At 36.1% G+C, this 26,671-nt stretch overlaps 1 protein-coding gene across 1 annotated transcript in view; it reads left to right on the forward strand.

The window, feature by feature from the left end:
• The window catches only part of csmd3b (CUB and Sushi multiple domains 3b), a 538,328-nt gene extending 517,622 nt beyond the window's left edge, over positions 1-20,706 (forward strand). The window contains exons 62-70 of the mRNA XM_063013213.1: positions 176-249; positions 4,312-4,423; positions 7,734-7,913; positions 10,627-10,692; positions 12,182-12,340; positions 15,508-15,620; positions 16,860-16,947; positions 17,648-17,783; positions 20,065-20,706. Coding sequence (XP_062869283.1) covers positions 176-249; positions 4,312-4,423; positions 7,734-7,913; positions 10,627-10,692; positions 12,182-12,340; positions 15,508-15,620; positions 16,860-16,947; positions 17,648-17,783; positions 20,065-20,224 — 1,088 coding nt within the window. The 3' untranslated portion in view covers positions 20,225-20,706. The remainder of the gene's footprint in view (positions 1-175; positions 250-4,311; positions 4,424-7,733; positions 7,914-10,626; positions 10,693-12,181; positions 12,341-15,507; positions 15,621-16,859; positions 16,948-17,647; positions 17,784-20,064) is intronic.
• The last annotated feature ends 5,965 nt before the right edge of the window (positions 20,707-26,671 follow it).

A 26,671-nucleotide genomic window follows, 5' to 3' on the forward strand; every position in this document is an offset into this window, starting at 1 on the left:
GCTTCCTTCATTTTCTTCCAGCAATGTAATAGTACTGGCTTAAACACCCTCTCTGTAACCATCACAATAAAGCAAATCTTGGCACAGCAGGTGAAACCAGGGGAAAAGCTGTGCAGCATGTATATAAATACTATTTCTTATTATGCTGTGCTTATGCCTCTGATGTTCTTTTCAGAACCAACCCGTACCAGCTGTGAGAACCCTGGGACACCGCGCTATGGCTCTATGAACCGCACCTTTGGCTTCAAGGTAAGCTCTTTTGAAGTACATTAAAACCTGCTGTTGTGGTAAGATAACTAATACAGATCTGTTTGCATTTAAATGAGCTTAAAATAGTTCTGTAGAAATGTGAAGACATCAGAAGAATATAATTAGCCCTGGAATCTGGGGGAAAGGGATAGCTTTACAGTATGTCCTATCGATCAGAGCAACATTATCCACTCTGGCCTAGCTCACAGGGTCATTTAGCTAAACAAAAGGGTCAGTTAGCAACCTTTTTCCAGCATTTGGATCTGCAGAATCACTCGGCAGATGTTGCACTTGATGATGTTGAAGGAAGCATATGAGGACGCTCTCTAGCCACTTCTCAAACAGCAAAATAGGCCTGTTTGACACATTAGTAAACCACTATTGGTGTCATTACTATTTTCAATGGCAGTAGTTTGGAGTATGTGATTTAAGTTTATACAGCTTCTGTGGTAAAAACAAACATACCACATATCAGCAATAAACAGTAGCCTGTTTTCATTAAAAAAAATTGGCATCAGTTAGCAACTACACCCTCGCCAATTACGAGCTGTTGTATTATGTGGTACACTTAAACTGGTTGAAAATTGTAAGACAAAAATGGGGAATAAAGTAATTATTATCATTTAGAGGTCATTAGTGTCCATGTTTATGGCATTTTATGAAAGTGATTCTTATTTGTTTGCACTGATGATTATCTTTTTTGTTTCTGGCTATTACTGTATGATTTGTTACATGACCCATGATCATAAGGCTTTGTATCTGTGGGTGTGATGAAGGCTGGGTGCCCACAGCGAAGGCACAGCTGGAAACACAAACATTGTTTCATTTCATGTCTGTAACGAGCACAGAAATGGGTCTGTAAGCAAGACTGTTTCATCTGGGCTACCCTAGTTGGTCACAAAATTTAAATACAGTTTCTTTGAATCATGCATACAAAATACAAAAGGTTTAACATTTTAAGATTCCTGAAGTCTAAACTTAATGCACATTACAGAAATTTTTCAAACTCAGAATCAGTCCACTGCTCATAGTAAATGACATAATTTTATTTACTTGACTGTGAATGTCATTGATAATGTAATGCTAGACTAAATGATAATATATTTTAAATATTTAGAGCAAAAATTACTGTTGTAAAACACTGTAAACTTTGATTGCAAAACATGCCTGTAGCATTAGGGAAGCCTATACTTATTATTCAAAGGAAGCCTTTTGAATGGTAAGTATAAACAAATAAACTTTATTTTTTGTAAACAGCTATTTTGGTTATTTGAATGTAAACTACATTTAATTTTGTTATAAGTCAGAAATAAACATATAAATATAACCTGTACCAAAGACATGAATATATTCTTTGGGTAGATGACACAACTGTGTTCATTTTGGCCAAAATATAAAATGCTGTTTGGGCATGGCACACCAATAGCAAAAACTTAATTGCAACTGTCTCAGGTCCTAAACAAAGCCAACTGTTAAAGAAAAATGTCAGGTGGTGTTTTGATCTGGGCATTAATAAAACCTAAATGATCAAACACTTTAAAACAACAAAATGTGTGAAAGTCTAGAAAATGTTCAGATTGTAAATTCTCTTGAACTTTTGTTCAATTGTCCAAACTACAAAGAACAGACTTTTAATGTTTTGGCTGAAAAAAAAACTAATTTGGATTAATGCTTGTAGCACACATTTAACAAAAGTTAGAACTGGGTAAATAAGAGTAAAAAGTTAATGAGGGGTGGGGTATTATGACTTGGTATGAAATAAGGCTCTTCTAAAGGCTCAGTCTTTGCATGCAAATATAAAAAATCATGGATCACCCCTTTTGTAACATAAGATAAAATTGATCTAAGATTATTTCATGATATGGCACAATATTATGTTTGGTAAATGGCGTAAGACCTACATGATTAGCAAAGATTCGGGTAATTTGGTTTGTAAAGAGCAAGGTTGGATACCCTTGTACGCCCTTAGAACGGGAGTGGCATGGTGGCTCAGTGGGTAGCACTGACGCATCACAGCAAGAAAGTTCTGGGTTTGATCCCCAGGTGGAGCGGTCCAGGTTCTTTCTGAGTGGATTTTGCATGTTCTCCCTGTGTCTGTGTGGGTTTCCTCCAGGAGCTCCGGTTTCCTCCCACAGTCCAAAGACATGCAAGTGAGGTGAATTGGAGATACAAAATTGTCCATGACTGTGTTTGAAATTAAACTTGTGGACTGATTAATCTTGTGTAATGAGTAACTACTGTTTTTGTCATGAATGTAACCAAAGTGAGTAAAACATGACGTTAAAATCCTAATAAATAAATAAACAAAGCCCTTGGAAGGTGTTGCATGAAAAACTGCTGCTGTGATATTTTTTTGCGAAACAGTCCACCACTGCCTCAGGAAATGCAAAAGTTAAAAAGGACCATCCACACTGTTATCAGTGAAAGTCAACAGCTGTCATGGTATAGAGGTGCATCAGTGCCAGTGAGTGAAGGTACAATGTGAATCTTTGGTTTATGTGCCCCACACCCAAATGAATTGAGCAGTGCAGCATTGGAGGTGCTTCAGTGCCCATGAGAAAAGATACAATGTGCTGAGACATATATTGCCATCAAGGTGACTTCTTTTCCTGGGAAGTCCATGGTTATTTTAGCAAGACAATGCCAGACAGTGTCTGTAAGTCCTACCTGCAGTCCAGATCGATTGAAAATGTGTGCCACATCATGAGGGGGAGAATCACAGGATGAGCAGCTGAGGTCTTGTTTTAAGCAAGAATGGGGAACAATTACACTTGCAAAACTGCAACAGTTAGTATACTCAGTTCCCATATAATTAAAAAGTGTAATCACTAAGAAAGATGATGTAACACAGTGGTAAACATGCCTCTCTCAAGTGTTTAAGTTTATTGCAGGCATCAAATTCTAAAAGTGTTTCTATTTACAAAATGCAATTAAGTTGGTCACTAAAAACAATCTAGATCTTTTCTATATACTTATGCTGGTTAAACGCAGTTTCAAAATAATTAACACATCACAGATTTTTCTTTTTAATGCATTTAATAAAGGTCCTATCCTTTTACAAAATGGGGTTTGTATTTGTTAAAAGAAGGAGAAACCGACTGTGCTTTGTGGCTGGAAAAATCAGACAAATTAATTACTTTAACTAATAAAGTATGCATTTATAATGAAAAATAGAGGAAGAGAGAGAGCCTATATGGATTTAAGCATTTTCAAGTTCCAGCAGCATTAAGAATTCAACCCTTAATGTAATGTAGAAGCCAAGTCATGGTGAGGCTTCAAAGAACAGCAAAATATCAGGCTTTCCTGCCTCATAAATCATTTCAGTGACGCCCTTTTACTAGACGCTGCTTAATGATATTGGAGTGCAGGAGATATTGTACCCTTCAGATAAGCGCCAATTCCTATGGCACATCAACCGTGTTCATCTGCAGGAAGAATGTGTTAATCAATTAATGTGCCTAGCCCATGTGTCACTCTGACACATTAATAATTCACTCACATGGTGCTGTCAGTCTAGTTAATATCAGCGGCAGCGTGCACTTTTAAAAACACAACAAGAAGCACAAACATTAGCAGTCACTTGATGAGCTTTTCAAATGATCTCTATAATCAGTAAATCAGAATTAAAAGTTCAGCTCAGGGAATCCCAATAAAGAAAACTAATCTGCATATGCAGTTTAGTAGATAACATTGTTAGGTAGCTGGTTCTGGGTGATTTACAAAGGGTGATTGTGTAGTTGACAATGACTGTTCTTCCAGCCGTTGCAGGCAGGAGTAAAAAATATTGTGAAAGAAAATTAGTGTAAGGAAACACTCATTTATCATGAAACTTATTCATTTTGAATTTATAAGCATTAACAAATTTTATGCTGTATGAGTAATGACATAAAAGGTAAGAAAAAACAGCAGTCACTTAAGAGGTGTTACTGGATGAGTAAAAGCAGCATGAACAACAGCTAAACAATAAAAAATAAACTGCTTCAAAATTACCCCTGTTTCTTCTCCTTACAAAAACAAGAGTGATGTTGTAGAGTGATGTTGCTTTGGTATACTACTCTACAGGTTGGGAGCATGGTGGCCTTCCAGTGCCAGCCAGGGAACTTGCTGCAGGGCTCAACGACTAGAATCTGCCAGGCTGACCTCACCTGGAGTGGAACCAAGCCAGAGTGTATCCGTGCGTACCACTTTTGTCTGTTTTCATGTGGCTTCTGATTTTATGAATACTTTTAATTGTTGCCCATTTTGGATTATATTTTAAAATATGAATGTATTTGACACTAAAATATAAATGTATTTAATAATATAGTTACTATATATTTAACTATGGTGCAACGATGATAGAAAATTAAATGCATTAACTTATAAAACTTCAACTCAATTAATTTTAATGTGCTTGTTTGCTGCAGAATCAAAGCTTTATAATTTTTACTAATAAAGTATATCTTTGCAGGCGCTCTGAGAAAGTGATACTGATAGGAAAATAATTTTCTGCATTTTTATCACAGTGGGTGTCTTGGGTTATATAAAAATTCTGTTTGTCTGTACCTTAAATTGGATTATGCCATACCAAAAAATTGACATAGAAGTTTATTTGCTAGACTCACGTGTTTGTTTTGTTTAAGTAAAATGTTGGAACAGTTTTCTGTGCTTTTTAAATATTCACAGATGTTCTAGGACGTGATTTTGTAGGATTTGTATGATTCTTGACTGGCTTGGTTCCATGTAGGATTTGACTTTAGTTAGTAATTAAACCCACTTTCACTTGTAATGAGCGAGTACCACTTCATGACAATTTTCCCAGTCTAGAAAATACATTTTATGTCAATGTTGCCATGTAAGTCAGAAGTTTTGCTCCTAGCTATTAGTTCAACACAAGTTTACAGCAGCAATGCAGTTGTGTTGCAACTTTTAAAGTCAAGCAGCTTTTTTAGTAGAAAAAGTTGTATTAGTTTGTACTGTATACTGTATACTTTTAATCCATCGTGTAATTTTGTTCCTACACACTTGACTTACTTGGGTCTCTCTGACTGTGACCTAAGGAAGAACAAAATAATGATTTTTTTTTTCTTTAAGATACTCTGAGGTCGAAGTAAATGGATATAATGAATGTAAGCGCCAGTGGTAATTCTGGTTATTCAGATCCAGGTAGTTTGGCTCCCTACGACCAATTATAGCAGGCACTGGATGTACAAATTTTATGAAATTGGAATAGTCAACAGAAAAAGAGGTGACATATGAATGGATGCGTAGAAATTAATGTAACAGACCTTGTTTATATAAGGGCTTTGGAGGCTTTGTTCTTGCCCATACTGCTACTGCTTAAGTTTTTTTAAAAATCTAATAATAACTATGTTTTTTCACAGTGTCATAGCAGGTGTCCCACAGCTACAGGGTTCTGGTTTAATCCCTGCCTTTTTACTATGTGTATGGATTTTGTTTTCCTTTGTACATGTTTTTCTGGTACTCTTCTTTTCCCTACACCTCCCAAAACATATCAGTAGTTGAATTGGACACTCTAAATCACTGATTGGTACATAAATGCCATTGATGCCCTGAAATAAACTGGCATTCCCATTTCACACCCAGTTGTCCCAGAAAAGGCTCCATGCTATACACTAATTACGACAAAGGGCTTGTTTTAGATAAATAAACAAACTCACTACTGCATTCTTTGTAGTTTATTTAACTGCATTTTTAGGCAGCTGGCTTGGTGTGGCTTGCCCAACACAGCAATCTTAGCATACGGTAATTATGCCATTAGTGTCCAGCAGATTTTATAAGACAGCAGCATCAGATTGTTGGAGTTGCAGCATCAGATTGACTATGTTAAGATACAAAGCTGAACACATTTACTTGTTAGAACAAGCTTTAAAATCAACACTATTAAAACAGCTTGAGGTCTAGAGAAGGGAAACTGCTACCTTCCAATTTACAAGGCAGATTACCATTCAGCCAAACCATTTCAGAATCTAATTATATTTTGTTTTGTATGTCACTCCCCCAGTGTACTGTCATTGTTATAGAAAATTAGGAGATTGAGAAATTGGGTAGCTGTAGGGGAGAGCCAAGTTTGGATCATTTTAATTGTATGTGATTATCTTGTTCTTTGATTAAATCACCTTTGTGTATTTATGTGTAATGATGCCATTTTGTCTCTCATAATAATCACAGTTATATTCATAGTTGCATACTGTAATTTAGTTTCATGTTTAGTAATCATGTTTATTTCCCTTTGTCTTTAACCTCATTGAAAATTGTTGCGCTCTAGTTTAGCGTCACTGCCTACAGCAACAGTTTGATTTCTGCCCAAATGGTGCTCTGATTTTCATCAGTCTGAATTATAGACAAGCACATTCTAACTACTAATTATAAAAAAACTCTTCATGTCTTCATTAAACACACTGATTAATTTACAGTCCAAGCTAGAAAAAAAACATGCAGACGCCTGGACTAACAATGAGTATCATGGTTTGGGGTGCTTTGCAAACCTATGTCCTGGAAAGCCTCTAGTCATGTAGAAGGAACCAATCACCTAAAGACAATGAGCTACAATCAACAATAGAATATGGCAACAAAAAAAGAAACAAATGGAATGGTTTTCTTAGGTTAACCAAGCTGAGAGCTATGATGAGCTATGATTCAGTCCAAATTTTATAAGTATTGCAAGAGCTTGTCATTTTAAAGCATTTACAGAATTGCTTTTTCATCTTAACTCAGTAATTAGATGTTAATATTCATCAATTAATTTAATTAATTAATTCATTACACTTAAAAATGCTTGTTAGACATTCAGGCAGTCCATCACAGTTCATTACACATTCTCACACACACCCATGGGCAATTTAAAGTAGTTAGTTTACCATCTGAATGTTTTTTGGGATGTGAAAGAAAATCGAAGTACCCAGAGAACATACTAAACTAATCAAAAACAGTAACTTAAGAATACGTAATTATGAAAAATCAGGTCCCCAGAACCCTTGTGGGCATCAACTTTACCAGTTCACTGTAGATGTCTTTTTTTAATTCCTATGTTTAGCATCGCTAGTACACATAGATAAAACCGAATCCAGGTTACGTCTGATCATGGCATGATACTGCTGTTGTTCCTACCCAGAATGACTAAGTACTGACTGACTTTTGATCTGCCTGTGCAGTGACAGGTAAAGCTACATATCCTCTCTGAATAGTGTGCCAGTACACAAGTGTCTGCAAGGCTTTAAGCAACTTCAGAGTTACAAGTGATGGGAGAGAGAGCAGGATAGGCGGAAAATTGATTGGCTCCAGGTAGCAAGTGCTGAGGAGATTGAAAATTGCACAAAAGTGTCACCCTGTCTGAAACTGAACAAATGTTTCTCAAAGAACATGTGGAAATCTTTACTTGTATTAAATCTTTTCCCCTATATTATGTTCTGTCCTTTTTTAACTATTTGTCTTTCTATGTTTTTGTATATTTATGTCTGTATGTGTTTCTGTTTTACCCATAGCTCATAATTGTAAGCAGCCCGAGAGCCCTCCCCATGTAGAAGTCATAGGGATGGACCTGCCCGGTTATGGCTACACACTCATTTATACCTGTCAGACTGGCTTTTATCTGTCTGGAGGTTCAGAGCATCGAGTCTGTCGGTCTGATGGCACATGGACAGGGAAGATGCCTGTGTGTCGAGGTATAAAATCTAAAACATTCATTTATTTTTTTTTAGGTTTTACCCTGCTTTATTCTGTTTAGGGTCACATTAAGTCACTTGGAGAATGTAGGAAACACCCTGTATAGGTCACCAGTCCATTACAGGATGAACACACACACACACACACACATACACACATACCTAGGGCATCTCCAAATAACCTGACTGCATGTCTTTGGACTGTGGGAGGAAACCAAAGCTCCCAGGGGCCAGAGGAACCCCACACAGACACAGGGAGAGCATGCAAACTCCACACAGAAAGGACCCGGGAATTGAACCCAGGACCTTCCTGCTGTGAGGCAACAATGCTACCCACTGAGCCACCATTCCGCCCTAAATCTGAAACAATATACATTTAGTCTTTCTAATACCATCTTCTCAATCTTGTTTATTGGTTAAATGGCTTTTGTGGATAAGTCTAAATAAATTAGTTTTTTATGCATTATACTGTATGCAGACCAAAATAAAACTAATATGCTATAAGACATATACATGCTGTAAAAACCATTGGAAAAATCCCAGACACAAAAAACAGTGAAGTACAAGGAGCACAGAATGTTTCACGGCATTACTGGCAGATACACTAATAGGTCAAAACATTTTAAACACCCTCCTAAGATTCTGTCAATACAGTTCTGACCCTCATGACATGATCTGCACAAGAACAAAAGGTGTCCTGTGGTTTTCAGTACCAGTACGTTATCTTCAATAGCTGTCATTGCAGGTGAATTTGCCTACAGTAGCAGTAGCATTACGATAGCAGTGTAACCTAGTGCTATTTCTTCAGTGGGTAGTGACCACACATGCCTGGCCATCCACATAGGAGTAAAATACATTTATTAGACTAGGCAAGCTTTTTCTGTTGCTACAATGTCCAGTGTTCCATTACTAACAGTATCTGCAAATTTAGCCACAGTAGTCCTGCTGTTGGTCCATACCAGGTTCAGTAGCATGTATCAGTCACTCAGGTCTTCATGTTGCCCGTATCTACTTTATCAACATGTGTACTACAGTCACCCCATCCAGTAATGGTTTGACTTATGCATAAAGTACCAGGGAACTAGTACCATGACATCTGCCTATAAAGTAATGGAACTTTATGTCCTGCACCATTAATCAAAGTAACTTTTCTATTAATTTACCATATTCTACATTAGTGAAAACACATAAAACCAAAGGTTTTACTGCATACTACACAATATCCATCATTGCAGTATGGATTAGGCAATAATTATGATTTGATTTGTTATACTGCACATGAATCAGGCCTCTACATAGTTACAGTACATTAAGTAATTAGGTGTAAGTAATCTTTTGACCTCAACTATTGGTTTACATAATGTTATCTTGACTTAGAAATTACTTAATATGCATTCATGCAAATATATATTTATAGTTACTGGGACTCAAAATAGGTCAAAAACCACTGTAGATTTAATATAACAGCAGCGCTGTAATATAAATCATAATCAGTAAGCCATTAATAATTTTCTTTCTATTATCTTTTGTTACACTGTCTGAGTGAAAAATTTTATTAGTCATTTATATAAGTATTTTTACCTCCCGTTTTTAAGCTTACGTAACATTTTTAAAATGCTATTTTATATTATTTATATGTATCTGTTTATTTAACCATGAACTTTAAATTTTACTGTTTTTATTATTAAAATAAAAGACACAATAATATATGACAATAATAATATTGTTTAAAAATCATGTAAATTACTTTGAGATGGTTACATTTAAATAAATTTAAATTATTTAAAATTGTTTAACAATTTATCTTTGTGGGTGGCACGGTGACTTGATGGGTGTAGCACTGTCGCCTCACAGCAAAAAAGTACTGGGTTCAATTCCCAGGAACCTGAATAAGAAAAAAACAGTGGTAAAACAGACAGTGAATAAATGCATTAATTAATTAATTTAGCTTTGTTGTTGTGACTGATAATGTCTCTCTTAAAGAAAATACAAAAATTATTTTATTTGAAACACACCCAAACTTAGTATAAACAGTCTATTTCAGCTAGACAAATTAAAAGCTGAGGTACATAGTGTGCTGTTTTCAGCTTTTATTTAGCTTCACAAATGCCCCAGAGATAAGTGGAGACATTTTGATCTTTCAGTAATTGGTGTGTTGTACAGATATTGTGTATGCGGTTTGCACATGCCATGCACATGACAAAAACGTAGAATTATTTGGCATGATAAAGAGGTCTGATGCAAGTGGTATCTGTAGCATGCTGTGATTTTCTCTCGGTGGCTGCATGCCGTCCAGGCTTCACTACTGTGTGGGCACACAGCTGCACTCCCCAGGTTTTCTCATAATTAGCATACACAAACAGATGTGAAAGACAGTTAGAAAAAAAAGAACACAGTTCACAAAGTGCTACCCTGTTCTTCTCTAGGTCCATTTATTTATTAGCCTCTTGTTTTTTTTATTTTCCTGTGTAGGTAGGAGGAGGTCTTTGTATATAGTTTGTTGTGGTGCTTGATGTACTGGCAGTGTCCTCTGTGCCTCCTGCAGTCATTTGACAAATTCCTATTTTAAAAAAGGTACAAGGAACAAAAGTCACTGCTACATAATGTTCATTTCATGTAATAAGAACAGACTTTTGGGGCATTGCCAGTACTATCCAGCTGTGTGTTTATAAGCCTGAAAAACATCTCAACGTTTATTTTTTACACATTTTAGCTGGCTCCAAGCTATCAGAGAAGCCCATAAAGCCAGTCACTGGAACACCAAATCCCAAGTTAAATGGTAAGTTATTATAAAGATATTATTTGCATCATTAATAGTAAACTACAAGCTAAATGTTGCAGTATTTTGACTTCTCAGCTTACCAGTATCTCAGTCTTGCTTTACTTTACTCTCAGTGATGAGGCAGCTAGAAAGTGGGACAACCATTTCGGTTTGTTTGACACTAAACAGACTTGGTAGGCAGGCTACTCAGACTCTTTTGGAGCAGTGAGATAATCATCCTCAATTTCTTTCTGACCCTCATTAGATGCAGCATCTAACATGTATGTGTTTTAGCCAGTGCTGATAAAGAAACAAACATGCTGACGATTATTTTTAATTCCCTCTGTATACGTACATCCTTTTTGCACTTTTGTCTAATGAATAAAATTCATTTTAAATAATTTAGAGGAATAATCTTAAAGGAAAAACCATGTTCAATCAAAAACTGAACATGCTGCAGCATTTTGTTTTGGTATAATAAGCAGCTTGTTATTTGCTGACTGTAGTTTTGTTTCAGAAGCTCCAGAACTTTCTACATGTGACAATAAATCCTATATTACTTGTGACATGTTTAATATGTTGGTTTCTTGGTGTTTTAATATGCTTGGCTACAATTTAATAAAATGCTTAAAATAAATATTTAGGGCTCTGTTACTGAAATCCAGTTGGTGACAAGTTGTGACAAGCTGGTTTAGCTATTGTCAGCTAGTCATCTGCTTATCATTGTACCCACATAAAATAGCAGCTAATATGATATATGTTATCATATTTACTGATATTAAACAAATAGCTGTATAAAAGAAGTAAGTTAATGACAATAATTTGACCTGTGACAAATTTGAGCTAGGCTTTAGGCAGTTAACCAACCAGACTGCTAATTTGTCTAATGGATTAAACAAAGAGCTATGTCCCAAACTCCACAATGTGTATTCTATAGTGTGTTTAAATGTTGCCGTCTATACTAACTGTATGACATTTCTTTAGTACGAAAGTAGGTTGTTGGGATGCTGCCAAAAGGCTTTTTTGGGCTCTTGTTTTTCCAGATATACAATCTTCAAATGCCATAAATAAAAATGATTTTAAACTATGACAAATCCAAGCTTAATTGGATGCTATCCAGTCTGCTGTTTTTAAAGTACCAGTATTTTGAAATTGCGAAATCATGCATATTATTAAATACTGGATGTGCTAATAATGGTAGAAGACAGATGTTTTTATGCCTCTTTTAGTTTTTTGAGCATTAAAAATAGATAGCATATTCAATAATTCATAAGTCTTCATAGATCATTGTTAATGGTTTAAAATTGCCTGTTTTGGGAAACTTTGGAAAGGGCAGCTTTAAACATTATTGTACCCTTTGTTTGTTATTAAGGAATTATTAAAAGAGGTATGTGATTTTTAATTTGCTTTACTGATTTGTATGTACTTTCCAAAATGATTCTTCGTTTTGCTGATGTGTTTTTATGCATTAATCATTTTGTATGCTTCTTCCTGTTTGACCTTTTAGTCCCAGATGATGTATTTGCTCCAAACTACATATGGAAAGGCTCATATAACTACAGGGGGAGGAAGCAACCAATGACTCTGAGTATCGCAAGCTTTAATACATCCACGGGTAGAGTTAACGTCACATTAACCAGTAGCAACATGGAGCTGCTACTTTCAGGTAAGTGTTTACCAGTGCTGTTGCGGGTTTATGTAGGCAGAGCAAGTTTATTGATTTAGCAACTTTAATACACTGCAACATAACATTCAGTTAAGGAACATATACAGTGCATTTACACAATATTTAGATACCTTGACTTTTTGCAAACATTATTGTATTGTGGACTTAATTTTGAATGGATATCACTGCCATTTTACCCAGAAATCTACACTTCATCACCCATAAAGATAAAGTGAAAACATGTTTAGCAAAAACCTTTATAAATATTAAATCTCTTATTCACAAAAGACCTTTTTCAGACCCTGTGCTGTGGCACTCTAAATTGTGGTCAGGTGCATCCTGTTTGCATAATTTGTCCATGAGCTGGTTCTAGAACTCAAGAAAGGCTTTGGTCAGCGACTTAAAAATGAGCTCAACTGTCACTCTAAAAGAGTTACAAAAATCCTGTGTCGAGATGGGAGTATCTTTTGGATGGACAACTATCTCTGCAGCACTGTATAAATCCGACCTTTACGGCAAAGTGGCACAAGCCACAGTTGAGTAAAAGGCATATAAGAGCCTACTTGGAGATTGTCAAATGGCCTGTAAACAATTCACTGATCTAATGAAATGAAAATGTAATTCTTTGTCTAAAACTGGCACTACACATCACACTACATATCACATCAGACTGGTAAGTATTGAGGGCCGGATGAATGAAGCCAAATACAGAAACAACCTTGAAGTAAAACTTTCTCCAGAGTGCACGCAAACTGATCACATCTACAACACAATAAAGTGTGCAAAAAGACAAGGAGTTAGAATACTTTGGAATCAACTGTAAATAAGACTGGTCTCTTGCATATTACACAGCTTGTACACATATAAACTGTCCAGCTGTTTGCTGCTGGGGCACAGGTGGTGCAGAAGCATGTTAAATCTTCTGCACCTTGTATCCCTCTGCTTTGCCTAGCTTGGCTGGCAGATGTGGCACGGTGGTTCATTTGTTATTATCTCTTGATTACCAGTCACCTGTACCTCATAAGCATTAAGTTGTTTCAGGTGGAAAGATTTCTTTATATGGACATATCAGAATTCAGAGATCCTTTATTAGCACATCTGCATTTCTCTGAGGCTGTTGTGCCAGACCACTAGTTCTGGTTCGGTGTGTCGCTGATGAGGGTTGTCAGCTTTCTGTTGATTCCTGGGAATTAGCATGGTGTCACGGCTTGTGCCTTACAAGTGAACTGCACTGGAAGAGCGAACTGCCCCAGAGACGGCAAGATATGCCTTTACTTAAGCTGGATTTGCCTCTGTATGCAGGAAATTGGTGTGGTAGAAGTTCCACTCATACATTGCCGGAACTGGCAGTTTGGAAAAGTTTCTTGTCTTTCCTGTTTCCTGAGGGCTGGTCTTGTCACCGACAGCCACGATAGCCTGTCATATTGTGACATCCAGTTCTCATTTCTGAACTATCCCTTTTCTTATCTACTTTCTCTGTTTCAAGCTGCTGATGTTTTTGTGTTTTTTATTTGATACTTTGTTTTCTTAAAAATTTGGCTGCTTATTAATTTGCAATTGCCCCCCTTTTTGAATTCTTTACAAATGATTGGCTCCATGTTTGAGTGACGTGGAGTGACGTAATAGGCAATTGTTAATGACTTATTAAAATAAGTCAAAAAGATTGTTTCACTTTTGTTTTATAGCACTAGAAATGCACATAATCCAGTTCAGTTGCAGTTGTTTATTTCCATAAAGCAGTGCATGTTGGCTTCCCAGTTTAAGGACCCAGTTTAAATCCTCCAGCCCAAGAGTTAAATGTGTTTTTCTGCTGTCTTTAAATGAAATATTCCTGCTATTTTAGAAAACATTATTTTTAAGAATATAACCATATGATTTAATACACTATATGGAAGAAGTATTGGGACACCCCTTCCAACTATTAAATTAATGTATTTCAGCCACAACAATTGCTAACAGGTGTAATAAATATAAATTATATAAAGGATCTTTGATGCAACAGTTTAGGGAAGGCTCTTTCTTGTTCCAGCATGACTGTGCCCTTGTGCACAAACCAAGGTCTAGAAAGACATAAAGCTTGGTTTAAAGAAACTTCAGTGACCTGCAACAGAGCCCTGACCTCAGCCCCACTGAACAGCTTTGTAATGAACTAAAACATCAACTACATTTACATTTTCAGCATTTAGCAGTCGCTTTTTTATCCAAACTACTGTGACAGTATGTTGTCTAGGCACTTGAGGGTTAAGGGCATTGCTCAAGGGCCCAACAGTGGCAACCTGGCAGTGATAGGGCTTGAACCAGCAACCTTTTAATTACTACTCCAGTACCTTACCATCTAGGCTACAAACACTTTCTTGTCCAATATCAGTGCCCAATCATACAAATGCTCTTTTAACTGAATGGGCACAAATTACCACAAACATATTGTACGAAGCCTGAAAATCACAATAAAGTCAGTCTATTCTAATACCATTTGTTTTCGTAGTGGGATGTCTAGCAAGTTTTCTTAACTCGTTTCCACCTTTGTTTGTTTTTGGTGGTACTTGATTAACTCGGACCATCCAGGCAAATTTTCTAACAGAATATGAGGATTGGGTTTTCTTCTAGACCTTTTTAACAGGTGCAGTCAGCCCAGCACTATTATTTAATGTAATTAATCATATTCATTTAAAATGTATAAATTAATTAATTATAATTAATGGAAACAAAGAAACAACTAGCAGTAGTATATTATTATCAAATAATAAGAATTCTATTTAAATAATTATGTAATAGTATTTGGGTGGTCCATTATGCTAACCCTGCACCCCTGAGATCCATGTTCGAAACTCAGCTGTAAACTTGACTGTATCTCTAAATGTATTTACCTGGAGCTAAATGGACTGAGAAAAAGTCATGTGTTGAAGCAAATACCTAAGTAGTGCTTGCTCAGCCTTGAAAAAAAAAAAACAATAGACTACAATTGTATGAATTATTGCCTTTAATGTGGCGAAGATTGTTGAGCAGATCCGTATGAGTTCATTTGCCATTTTCAGCGTCTACTTTATTGCTGGAGTGGGTGGAAAGCAGTGGATAATGCCAGTTGCAGGAAAAAAAAAGATGTAGCAATATAGATACCGCTGCAGTGTCTTGGGGATTTTATGGCTTTGTTTTTCTCCTGCACACAGGTGTCTATAAGAGCCAGGAAGCAAGGTTGATGCTGCTCGTATATGATGTACAAGCATCTTCGACTACTACGTTGAGCAGGTTGAAAGAGGAACAGTGGTCACTGGATGGTTTTGTAAGAGCACAGCATTACCATGCACATGCACTATACATTACTTGCCTGAAATGAAACTATAATACATGTTAAGAACTGTTTTATATAGTAAGATGTATTGCCTTTACAATGTTAGTGGCACATACATCACATAAACATCACATTTACTCTTCTGTAAAGACTTTTCATTACATTTTGGAACATAACTGCAGATATTTACTTCCAGCCAACCAATTAATTAGTAATGAGGTCTTTAAAAAAGTTTTTTTTTTAAAGGTGTGAATGGGGTTATGCTCACATTTTTTTTCAGGCCATTGAAGTCTATCCTCACAAATTCTGGCTTTTGGACATTTTGCTTTGTTTATGCGGGCATTGTCATACTGACATTTATAATCTATAAACCTCATAACAAATGGTTGTTAATCAGCTCGACAGATCTATGCAACAGAGGAAGCTTGAAAATCAGTAGTAAGTTTTGCAACATAGGGCAAATCAGGTAAAAGGCTCATTGCATAAACACAACTCTTGTGATCTACAGTGGTTCTCAACCTTTTATTTTAGCAAGGATGACAAAAGGTACTGTGTTCTTGAAATTTGATAAATTCAAGATGTTGATGAATATTTTGGTGTTTTCTGATTTTGGTTCATGCAGTGGGTTTACTTCTGGTAAACTGGTGGTGGGAATCAAAATCCTTTGTAACCACTGTCTGGTAAACTTGTATTATGGGCAAATCAAAAATGTGTTTATTCTCGAAGACCCACCATCTCCCATATGCCAATAGCCTATTGATTTTCCTGTCCCATCAAGTGTGGTTATTTTTACTCCTCTCAGTTGAATGCAATGGACCCCACTATAAGCTCACTAAGGCCCCTTGATTGAGAACCACTGGTGTACTTTATGGCTGAACTGTTGGTGCTAGGTGTTTTCACCTCATAACAACAGTATTTATTTATCAGGGCAGCCCTATTAGAACAGAAACTGACTTGTATTAAGTAATAAGTTCTCAGTACTACTCATTGTGTGTATATAAAGACTGCATTTTAGTATGCTTGGTTATAGTACTGGTATTACACAGCTATGGAAGGAGTGTCCACAATTTTTTGGCTATTTTATCAACTAATGAACTGTTATTTCTGTAGTACTGTTTTTATATTTCTTTATATTTTATACTTATATTATACAAGCAGATTAACAGATCATTACTGTCAACAAGTTCCGGTAAATGTCACACTTTTGCTTTTTTACCTCAAATCAAACAGGTCTCTCCAGAACCCGATGGTGCCACGTATGTCTTTCAAGGCTTTATACAGGGTAAAGACTATGGACAGTTTGGCCTACAAAGGCTAGGTAATGAAGCATACATTTATGATTTCTTTTATTGCTGTTTTCAGCCCTAATCAATAGTTCATTATTTAAAAGAACAAATCTGTAGTTTATATCATGTTAATGTACTTCATTTTCAACTTTTTAAACCTAACATTGCTGGTGTTTTTATAATTGTTCTAGCACTGGAATAATAATTTAAATTAAAAAATGGTTCCAGTCTGTAAATTTCATAGCAAAGTGACAAGGTAGGGTAGTAAGCAATGTTTTAATGATGGCTTTTTAAAAATGTAGTGTAATAGTATAACATTTTTAATGCAGGTATTTAATGCTGTTGTTCATAAGCCACATTTCTGTAATTTTACTCAGCAGTAAATAGAAACACACCCTTTACTTTCATTACCCTATATTAAGGTTTGTAGACAGGGAGCAGCAAAATCAAATGCTGTACTGATGTGTATTGGTTTTTAACATTGGGGGGAACTAAACACCCTGAAGCTTTGTGATAATTAAGAAATAACACTAGATGGCACAAAAGCTTTTTCCTTCTTTTGAAAAGTTGCTGTTTGGAAGAAAATGTATTTGCAACACAGTGAAACAACAACAATACCTATCTATTATTATGCCTCCTTTAGTTTAGTGGTGAAAGTTTTGTACTGTGGTTGACTGTGTGAAAAAACCTTGAAGAGTATTCTGATCCTTTTTTCTGTTTCACCTCCCACAGGTTTGAACATGTCTGAGAGTAATAACTTGTCAAATCCACCCCATGGTACGAACAGTAGCTCTGTGGCCATAGCAATCCTTGTGCCTTTTTTTGCCTTGATTTTTGCAGGCTTCGGATTTTACCTCTACAAACAGCGGTAAGTATTCAGTAAATAAATAACCTTGAGAAACCTAGAGAGTGGTAGGTGACAGGCACTCTCAAATGTGTCAGTTCAAAATCTTCCATAACTGATTAATTAAAATCTGGTGACTGCAAATGTCATTTATTTTAGAACCGAAGGTTTTTTTATTATTATTATATTGATCAGGTTAATAGCTAGAATAACTATTGACTTGCTGCACCTTGTCCTTATAAGGAGTCCAATATTATGCCAGAAAAGCACAAAGAAGCTACTATATTATATTTTTTAGTTAAATACAGTTATTTGTGTAAACATTTTCTGATTACAAAGACTAATTACAAACCCAATTTCATGAAATTTTGGAACAATTTGTGAAATGCAGTAAAATGAAGAATCTGTGATTTGTTAATTCTCTTGAATCTTTAACTGACAAACATGACAGAAATGTCAATCATTTCTTAATGTTGGATTGCAAATAATTTCACCATTTACCTTAAAGAATATTATTAAAAGATTCAAGGATGTTACTGCGATAAATATAACCACATGGGTTCAGGAGTACTTTAGAAAACTGTTATCATTTAACACAATCCACCACTGCATTAGTAATTGCAACCTGAGAAAGCCAGACATCAATTCTACGGAGAAACAGTTCTCTGGCCCAATCTTATCTAAGATGGACTGAAGGACATTGAGTTCTCCATAACAAAGACAAAAAGGACCATCCACACTGTTATCAGTGAAAGCTGCAAAAGCCAACAGCTGTCATGGTAGACGTATGGCAAATACACGATACAACCCTAGGCTTGCTCATTAGGGGCTTTTTAAATTTCAGTAAATTTGCTTAGAGACAATGTTCACTGTGAAAAGATCTATACAAATGTTTGGACTTCACTCTGTTAAACCAGTTGGTGGGGAACTTATTTGACATACATAAATATTTCATCACTGGTGGGGAACTTTTTTGTCATAATATGGTGTTGTATGGTTTGGTACATCAACCTTAAAGATAATTATTCATTGACTTAGATCAGCATAGTTATACCCCATTTCTGAAAAGGTTTGGTTATTTGATAAAATGTAGCAAACGGTGCTCAGTGCACAGTGGCTCAGTGGATAGCACTGTTGCTTCACAGCCAAAAGTTTCTGTGTTCCCAGGAATCCCAAGTGGAGTGATCTGAGTCCTTTCTGGGTGGAGTATGCATGTTCTCTTTTTCTTCACTTTTCTTCACTTTGGTGAAGAATTGCTTTTGATGTTTTGGCTGACCAACTTAAGTGTATTTTGTAAATACTGCATAAACTAATTTAGAATTTGATGCCTTTGATACCTGCATCATACTTTAAAAAAAAAAGCTGGAATAGGGGCACAAATAAAAATAAAAGATTTATATAAAATATTCAAGTTTCACGTTTTGTCATTACATGGGGGTGCATCAGTCTCCACAGCTTAGGTGACTTGCATATGTGTATGAACCATTGAAGCAGAAGTGTATATTGGTATTTTAAAGTGACCTATAAAAGACATATGCACTACAGTAGTGATGCTTCACAGACACAGAGTTCATGTGCGGGTCCTGCTTGTGGTCCAGAGCTGTCTCCTATTGAAAATGCTTGGGGCATCATGGAGAGAATCAGACATCAACAACCAGGGACTGTTGAGGAGCTAAAGTCTTATATAAAGCACGAATAGATCAAAATTCCACTTGCAAAACTGCAACAGTTTGTGTTCTCAGTTCCCAAACTGACAGGGTGATGTAACACAGTGGTAAACATGCCTCTGTTTAAACTTTTTTTGAGTGTACTGCAGGCATCACATTCTTCATTTCTTTATATTTACAAAATTCAATGAAGTTAGTGAAAACATTGGACATCTTTACTTTTGGACTTTTGTCAGTTTAATAAAGGTTCAAGAGAGTAAACTAATCACAGATTCTACTTTTAATGCATATTTTGTGCTTATATTTAGACTTTTTTTTTTTTTTTTTTTACAAACGTGTCAAATGTTTCAGCTTTTTCTATGTATTTTTGAAAGTATAAAAAAATGTCTAGGCAAATCGCAGATTTTTTTTATTGCATTTTACAAAATCTTCTAATCTTTTTTGGAAATGTGCTTTGTACTGTGGAGGCGAGTGTGCATTTGTGTGCCTATGTTTACCCATTGAATGGAACCCAGCCATCCAAACACTGCTTAGAAGCAAGCATAAATCAAGCACAACTCTCTTTTTTTGTATAAAATTGTAGTTAAATAAGCATTGTCCTGCATGCCACTAATTACCTGTATTCTTTTGTTTTGAAGGACTACTCCTAAAACCCAGTACACAGGCTGCTCAGTCCACGAGAACAACAATGGGCAGGCTGCTTTTGAGAACCCCATGTACAACACCAGTGCTAAATCAGGGGAGACCAAAGCTGTCCGATTTGACCCCAACTTAAACACAGTCTGCACAATGGTATAATGAGGACCACTGAACAAAAGAACTATTATGAGTTTTTTTTGTTTTCATGCTTTTGTTGTTGTTTTTTATAAATCAAGTGGATATAAAGGTTTCTCGAGCAGAAATGAGTTTCACTGACACTGGTCGAGAAGGTCCTGTGGATGCACTGTTGCCCTTCCTGTGATATTCAAAGCACACTCTTCAGGAACTGTGATTTGACAATGTGCACCTACCAAGGACATGAAAGACAATGAAGACAATGAAAGGTTTTTGAGAGCCTGCCCCTTAAAAACCCAAAATCTTTAGTCTTCACAGCAGAAAGCGTGGAGAGTTTACATTTTCTGTTTGCACTCTGTGAGTGCTTCTTCACATTCGACTGGGTCTTTTTTATGAAATAGAGATCTGTAAATCTAATCGCGTATATATGAGCAGCAGTCACCACCTATATTTTTAAGCTATGTTACATGAGTGAGAGCTTCTACTGAGAGTTTATGAGAAAATTATAAAGCGTGATGTTTTTGGTGATTAAAAAAAACATTTGTTGGTTTATTCCTGGGTGATTATGATCATTTGCTCTCAGTTGGTTAATAAACATTCCCCGTTTTAAGTTCATGTTCTCGAGATATAAAGGCATACGTGTGTTTGGGTGTTAAGGCAGTCTGCAGTGTGTGAATTTTTACAATGAGAATCAGAAGCGGGCATTTCAAGCATGTCTTTCCAGCTTGTTGGCCTCTTTTTTTTAGACTGATTTTCAGTTTTGTGTTGATACACAGACTCATGTCCTCTGTGACAAATGTCAGCATTTTGAACCTGAAGTCTGCAGGTGATGTGTTGAGAGGTAATGGTACCAACATTTCTTTCAATAGGAAAGCAGAATGTCTATTGGTCTATTACTTTTATGCTGAATATATTTAGCATTTTTAAATTTTAATTATTGGTTTGTTTGATCATATAATTATTACTAATATAATGATTGTAATTACATTTATATTCTAATGAAATGCACTTGGCATTTGTACCATGAATTTTATACAAAAGGACAATTAGGGACATACATGTGTGCCTAATATGTCATCTGGCAGCAATGTGATTATGTTTATCTAGTACATATGAGCCGTGGAGCACAGTTTTGATTCAGTCTGACATTGGCATATACATTATGGGCAAATTCAACCATAACATACTGTGACTTCATCTAAATGAATCATTTATTTTAAACTTAGTAACTTTGTTTTAACATTATTTTGAAAAAATAACAGCTGTTAATGTGTGGCACCATTTCTACAGGAAATACTTCCATCTTTGAAAATTGAAGTTTGTGAATTGGCAATTTTAAATTGCCCCTAGCCGTGATAGTTAAACAGACCAACTGTGATCAAGTCCGGAATGAAGCAGTGAAAAGCAGATTTTTTACGTATTTTAAAATACATGCTAATAGATGTAGTGTAGAGTTCTGGTTTTCTCTCACATTCCAAAACATTTAAGTAAGTGGATTTGGCTTTTCTATATTGCCCCTATTTGTGAATAAGTATTTAAGTATGAATATTATGAATATTCATCATGGCCACACACCTGCCTAACCTTAGTGAATAGTTTCTTGTATTTAATTTCTACTTCTGTAGTGCTACTGTTGAAGCCTTACACCTGCTTGCCTATATTTTCTATCTGAATCAAGCATTGTAAGTTGTTCCTGTGTCCATGTGGGATTCTATACTGGGAAGCTGCTCTGGTTGCCTCCCACCTTCCAAAATCATGGAGTGGGTGGCTAATCTAAATTGAGTGTGGTACCCTGTAATAGACTGGCAGCCTGTCCAGCAAGACCCACTTCAACCCTGCTAGGCCTGCTAAGTTTTTTCTGGACCCACCACAGTTCAGGCCAAGATAAAGCACTTATTTTAATAATAAGATTTTAATATATCAATAAAATAAAACGTATTAAAGCTGGCACAATGGTGCAGCAGGTGGTGTCAATGCCTCACATCATGCCAGTAAGAGGACTAATTAGGAAAGCAATTATTGCTAATTGTTTAACCAATTACCAACCATCATCAGTCAAAGATTAATTGATAACAGTCATGCTTATAGAGTCCCATCAAAATGTAAAACACATCATTGAGTCACACATGCTTTTCTGTAAAGAAACAGTAAAATGTTACACAAGATGCAAAATATCCACATCATTTTAGTAGCCAAAAAAGGGTACACACAGATCTGCATGTGCAGTTTAGCATGCAGTCAGACTATATAATGCTTACTAGCTCCATTATTTATTGTTTATGTCATGGAAATGCATAAAAAAAAGTTCAGATTAGAAACTCCAAATGCTGCTGTAGACAGCACATTGAGGGTGAGTAAAAGTGCATTTCAAATCAGCGTTATACTCTGTAGAGATCTGTAGCTGTGCTCTAAATTGGAATCAAGCATCAGATGTTAGAAATTAAATTAAATTACATTTTAACCAACATCATTAATTGAACAATGATTTTTGTTGGTTATTTGTTAATCGGTTAATGATAGACGGACGGCACAGTGGCTCGGTGAGTAGCACTGTCGCCTCACAGCAAGAAGGTCCTGGGTTTGATTCTCAGGTGGAGTGGTCTGGGTCCTTTCTGTGTGGAGTTTGCATGTTCTCCCTGTGTCTGTGGGTTTCCTTCGGGAGTTCTGGTTTCCTCCCACAGTCCAATGATAGTCTCCCCTGTGATTGGACTGACTGCGACCCTGAATAGGATAAAGCGGTGGTAAAACCGACAATGAATTAATGAATGATTGACATCCCTATGGCCAAAAAATATATAAATTTTGGTGTAAATATATGAATGAGTGTGTAGTGGCTGTAATGGATTGCCACTCTGTCCATGTATTTTCCATCTTTTATTGCCACCTTGTTCCCTGTTTTTCTGCAATATATTCCAGACCTAACATCCCTATTTAGAATGAAGTGGTACTTATTGGATGAATGAATGAAAAAATTATCAACAACCATGTTATCAATAGTAAAAAAAATCCATTGTTAAATAATTGTCTAATGAACAATCCCATGTTGTATCACTAATTAGCATATAGTTAATGTTAGTTTTTTTTTTTATTCTTACTTAATGTAATTTTGACATGGTCAGACCATCTCAATTCTGCGCTTCAAGGTCCTCAAGCTGTGAGATTCATTCCAGTGCCTTCTGATGTACTGTACCTCATCACATTCTCACTGACGAACAGGCCATACTAGTGAACTACTCAAAGTACTCTTTTTAAATTAAATTTTACAACACAAATCTGCAGACTTCGGGAAAGCAATTCTGACATCTATGTTTAAGAGTCCCCATTTGATTTTTTCCCATTTTTAACAGCAGACAGGGATATTGCAGCACCTCACAACATATTACACTGTACACTACCAGAGCTTCATTACCAAAATGGTGTTTTTTTTTTTTTTTTAACATGGCTTGTTTTACACAGTGCCTACCAAAAACCACATGAGCCACATCTGCTGCTTAGCCCTCTTGTTCTGTCTCTGTTCTGTCGACATAAACTGGCATTTGTTGATCTAACGGTTTAGATGTGCTTTGTCTTACCCCACCAGACCCACTTAAGAGATCTTACCTTATTTCTTAACAATGAGCGGGTCTGCCATTTACTTTGTCCTGAAATTGACTGCAATAAAACAAGACACCATACAATCAAGTAACAGACTCTTTCCAATTGATGAATATTTGCAGTACAGACAGGGGATCCCTCTACGTTAATGCATTTAAAATAGATATAAAAAAGAAAAAAACTACGAAAAAGTTTTTTAAAGAAATATATTTTTATGGAAAAAAATTATTTGTAAAATGTATGAATCTATTATGTAAATTTTCAATGCAATGTAAGATTAAAAAGGCTAATTTCTTTTGTAAGCGGTGTTCCTTGTCCTCATCTCAGCAACAGCCGTAAATGGATAAGGAGAACTAAAGAGAGTGGTAAGCGTTCACCCTTGTTTATTTAAATAGCTCAGCAGTGCAAAAAACAGCTTTCCTACCATAAGTGAATTCCCTAGACTGTGATTTTTCTTTAAAAACCCCAAAAAAGGTCATGGAAGGTTGCAGTCGTCATAAGTCTTTTATTCTTGTTTGTCTGATCATTTACTTGTTTTTAAAATGAACAGAATTTAAAAATCTTACAATTAGCTAAAAGATAAAACGATTCCTTGAAGAAAACCTTCTCCAGAGCATGCACAAACTCAAACTGGGATGATAGTTTAGTGACCTAAAGCATACAGCCAAAACAACAGTGAAACAGCTTCAGTTTCTGAATGTCCCAGCCAAAGCCAAGACTAAACCCCATTAAACATTTGTGAAGAAACCAGAAACTGGAAGTACAAATAAACTCTCCATTTAATCTGACAGAGCTTAAGGATCTTTTGTGGAAAATTGGATACATTGCCCAAATCCTAGTGTGCAAAGCTTGTAGAGACCTATTCAAGAAGACCTTCAGCCCTATCTGCTGTCAAAGAGACTTCTACAAACTATAAAATATAAAAAGCTTTAGTACATCAGTGCTCTTAAAGCATAGTTTACAGCACACAAACCCCATGAAAATGAAATGTCACTATTTTTATAGTTTAACATCAGCATTGATTTGATTGACATCACTTGACATATCTGATGCATTGAGGGCAAAAATAAGAAGCCCTGGGATCCCCGCTGGCTTGGCCCTTCTCATTTCCTTTTGACTCAGCCTTAATTACTCTGGCAGGGCCTGAAGTAATAAATTGTATCGCTGGCTCCACCTGTGACAGCTCGGATTGATTCATCAGTCATTTGATAGCGTTTTTGCTGATCTCATGAATGACCAAATGGAAGTGGTGCATGCACAGAGCTACACATGGACTGGGGTTTAAATATCAGGCTTTGGAACTGAGCCAAGTATAGAAAATAGACTTATAAATAGCTGTCCAGTATTATCATATAAGGAAACATGTACAGCATAATGTGATGTCTGAGATGATGTTATACGTGCTGAGACAGCTGAAATTCGTTGCAAAATTCATTAGCAAACTCAGCTAAACTTTTGTCCTTTTGATCAACATTGATAGATGGAGACACCTAAAGGATGCAGTTTATTAAGGTGGGGATATTTTTGCTTAATGCTGCACATTGGTTACTGTTTGTGCTGCACAGTTCTAGGCACCTAGGTTCAGTTTTCAGGCACTTCTATCCTAAGATGTTTAATGGGGGCATTGTTAGGGCTCTGTGCAGACCACCAAAGTCCCTCCACACCAAACTCAAACCATGTCTTTATAAGACTTCCTTTTGGTGCACAAGCAGTCTGGTGTATAGGACAAGGGCCTTCTCCCAAGTGTTGTCACAAAGTTGGAAGCATGTTTTATAGAATGTATATTTTACATCTGTTAGCAACATGGCTTAAATGTCTAAACTTAATAATTCCTTCAATGTTCCATTAAGAATTAAATTTGCAACAAAGTGATAATTATATTGCCCACTACACTTCTATTATCTGTATACACAGGCATGAAATTGCAAATGCCACTGGTTGTGAAAGAATTTAGAAAATTTATCAGCATTTGCAAAAGTTATAAGCAAAGATACAAAGGCCCCCTTACTGCTTTACAATGAAGAGATGTCATCATACCTTTGATCATATAGTTTGTTTACTGGGTACTTTATCTGAGTAGTTAATTTTCCTTCCACCTCCTGAAACTATGCTGCAGGTGGATTGACTGCTCTAAACTGCCAATGTATGTAACTGAGTGAAGATTGAAGAGATAAGAGTGTGATGCTCTGTACAGGGTGTGCTCCCATATTTACTGCAGCTTAGTGCTTAGAGTAGTGCTGGAGCACTGGAACCCTAATTAGCATAAAAAAGTTAGTGAAATTACCTGAGCTGATCTTCCCATTATCACAAAAATGTTGTGTGGTTGTGTTTTATTTGACTTCAGTGTAAGTGTATCCCTAATACTTGTTAAAAGTATATTTGACTTAATCCTACGTTAAAATCAGCATATTAGACTTTATCCAGCTGAGACCTCAAACAAACAGTTGTACCCTGTTGTACCCTTTTTGTACTCTCCTCCCTCAGACACTGCCAATTGTGTCTGTTAAGCGCCAGGCCAGGCCAGTAGCACCACTTACTTTAATTCAAGAGGATGAACTGTTTATTCTGGTGGACTAGTGTATTAGACTGCTGTGACACCTGAGAATCCTGAAAAATATTCTTTACATATTTCTACTTAGATTTAAAACAAAATTAAGAACAAACATGTATTTGTTTAAATTGAATGGTTTATTAATTAATTTGTTTAGAAACTAATTCATTAAATGTGACATTAAATGTGACAGATTTTAGCTAAAATGTTAACATGTATTTGGGTTATCCTTGTTCTATGGTATACAAATAGTTTAAACTGTCACAACCCATCCCCTTACTGCTTACCTTTGCATAGTACTTACACAGGCTTTGCTTTGTATTTTT

Source organism: Trichomycterus rosablanca, chromosome 2 (assembly GCF_030014385.1).
Source record: "Trichomycterus rosablanca isolate fTriRos1 chromosome 2, fTriRos1.hap1, whole genome shotgun sequence".
NCBI lineage: Eukaryota > Metazoa > Chordata > Actinopteri > Siluriformes > Trichomycteridae > Trichomycterus > Trichomycterus rosablanca.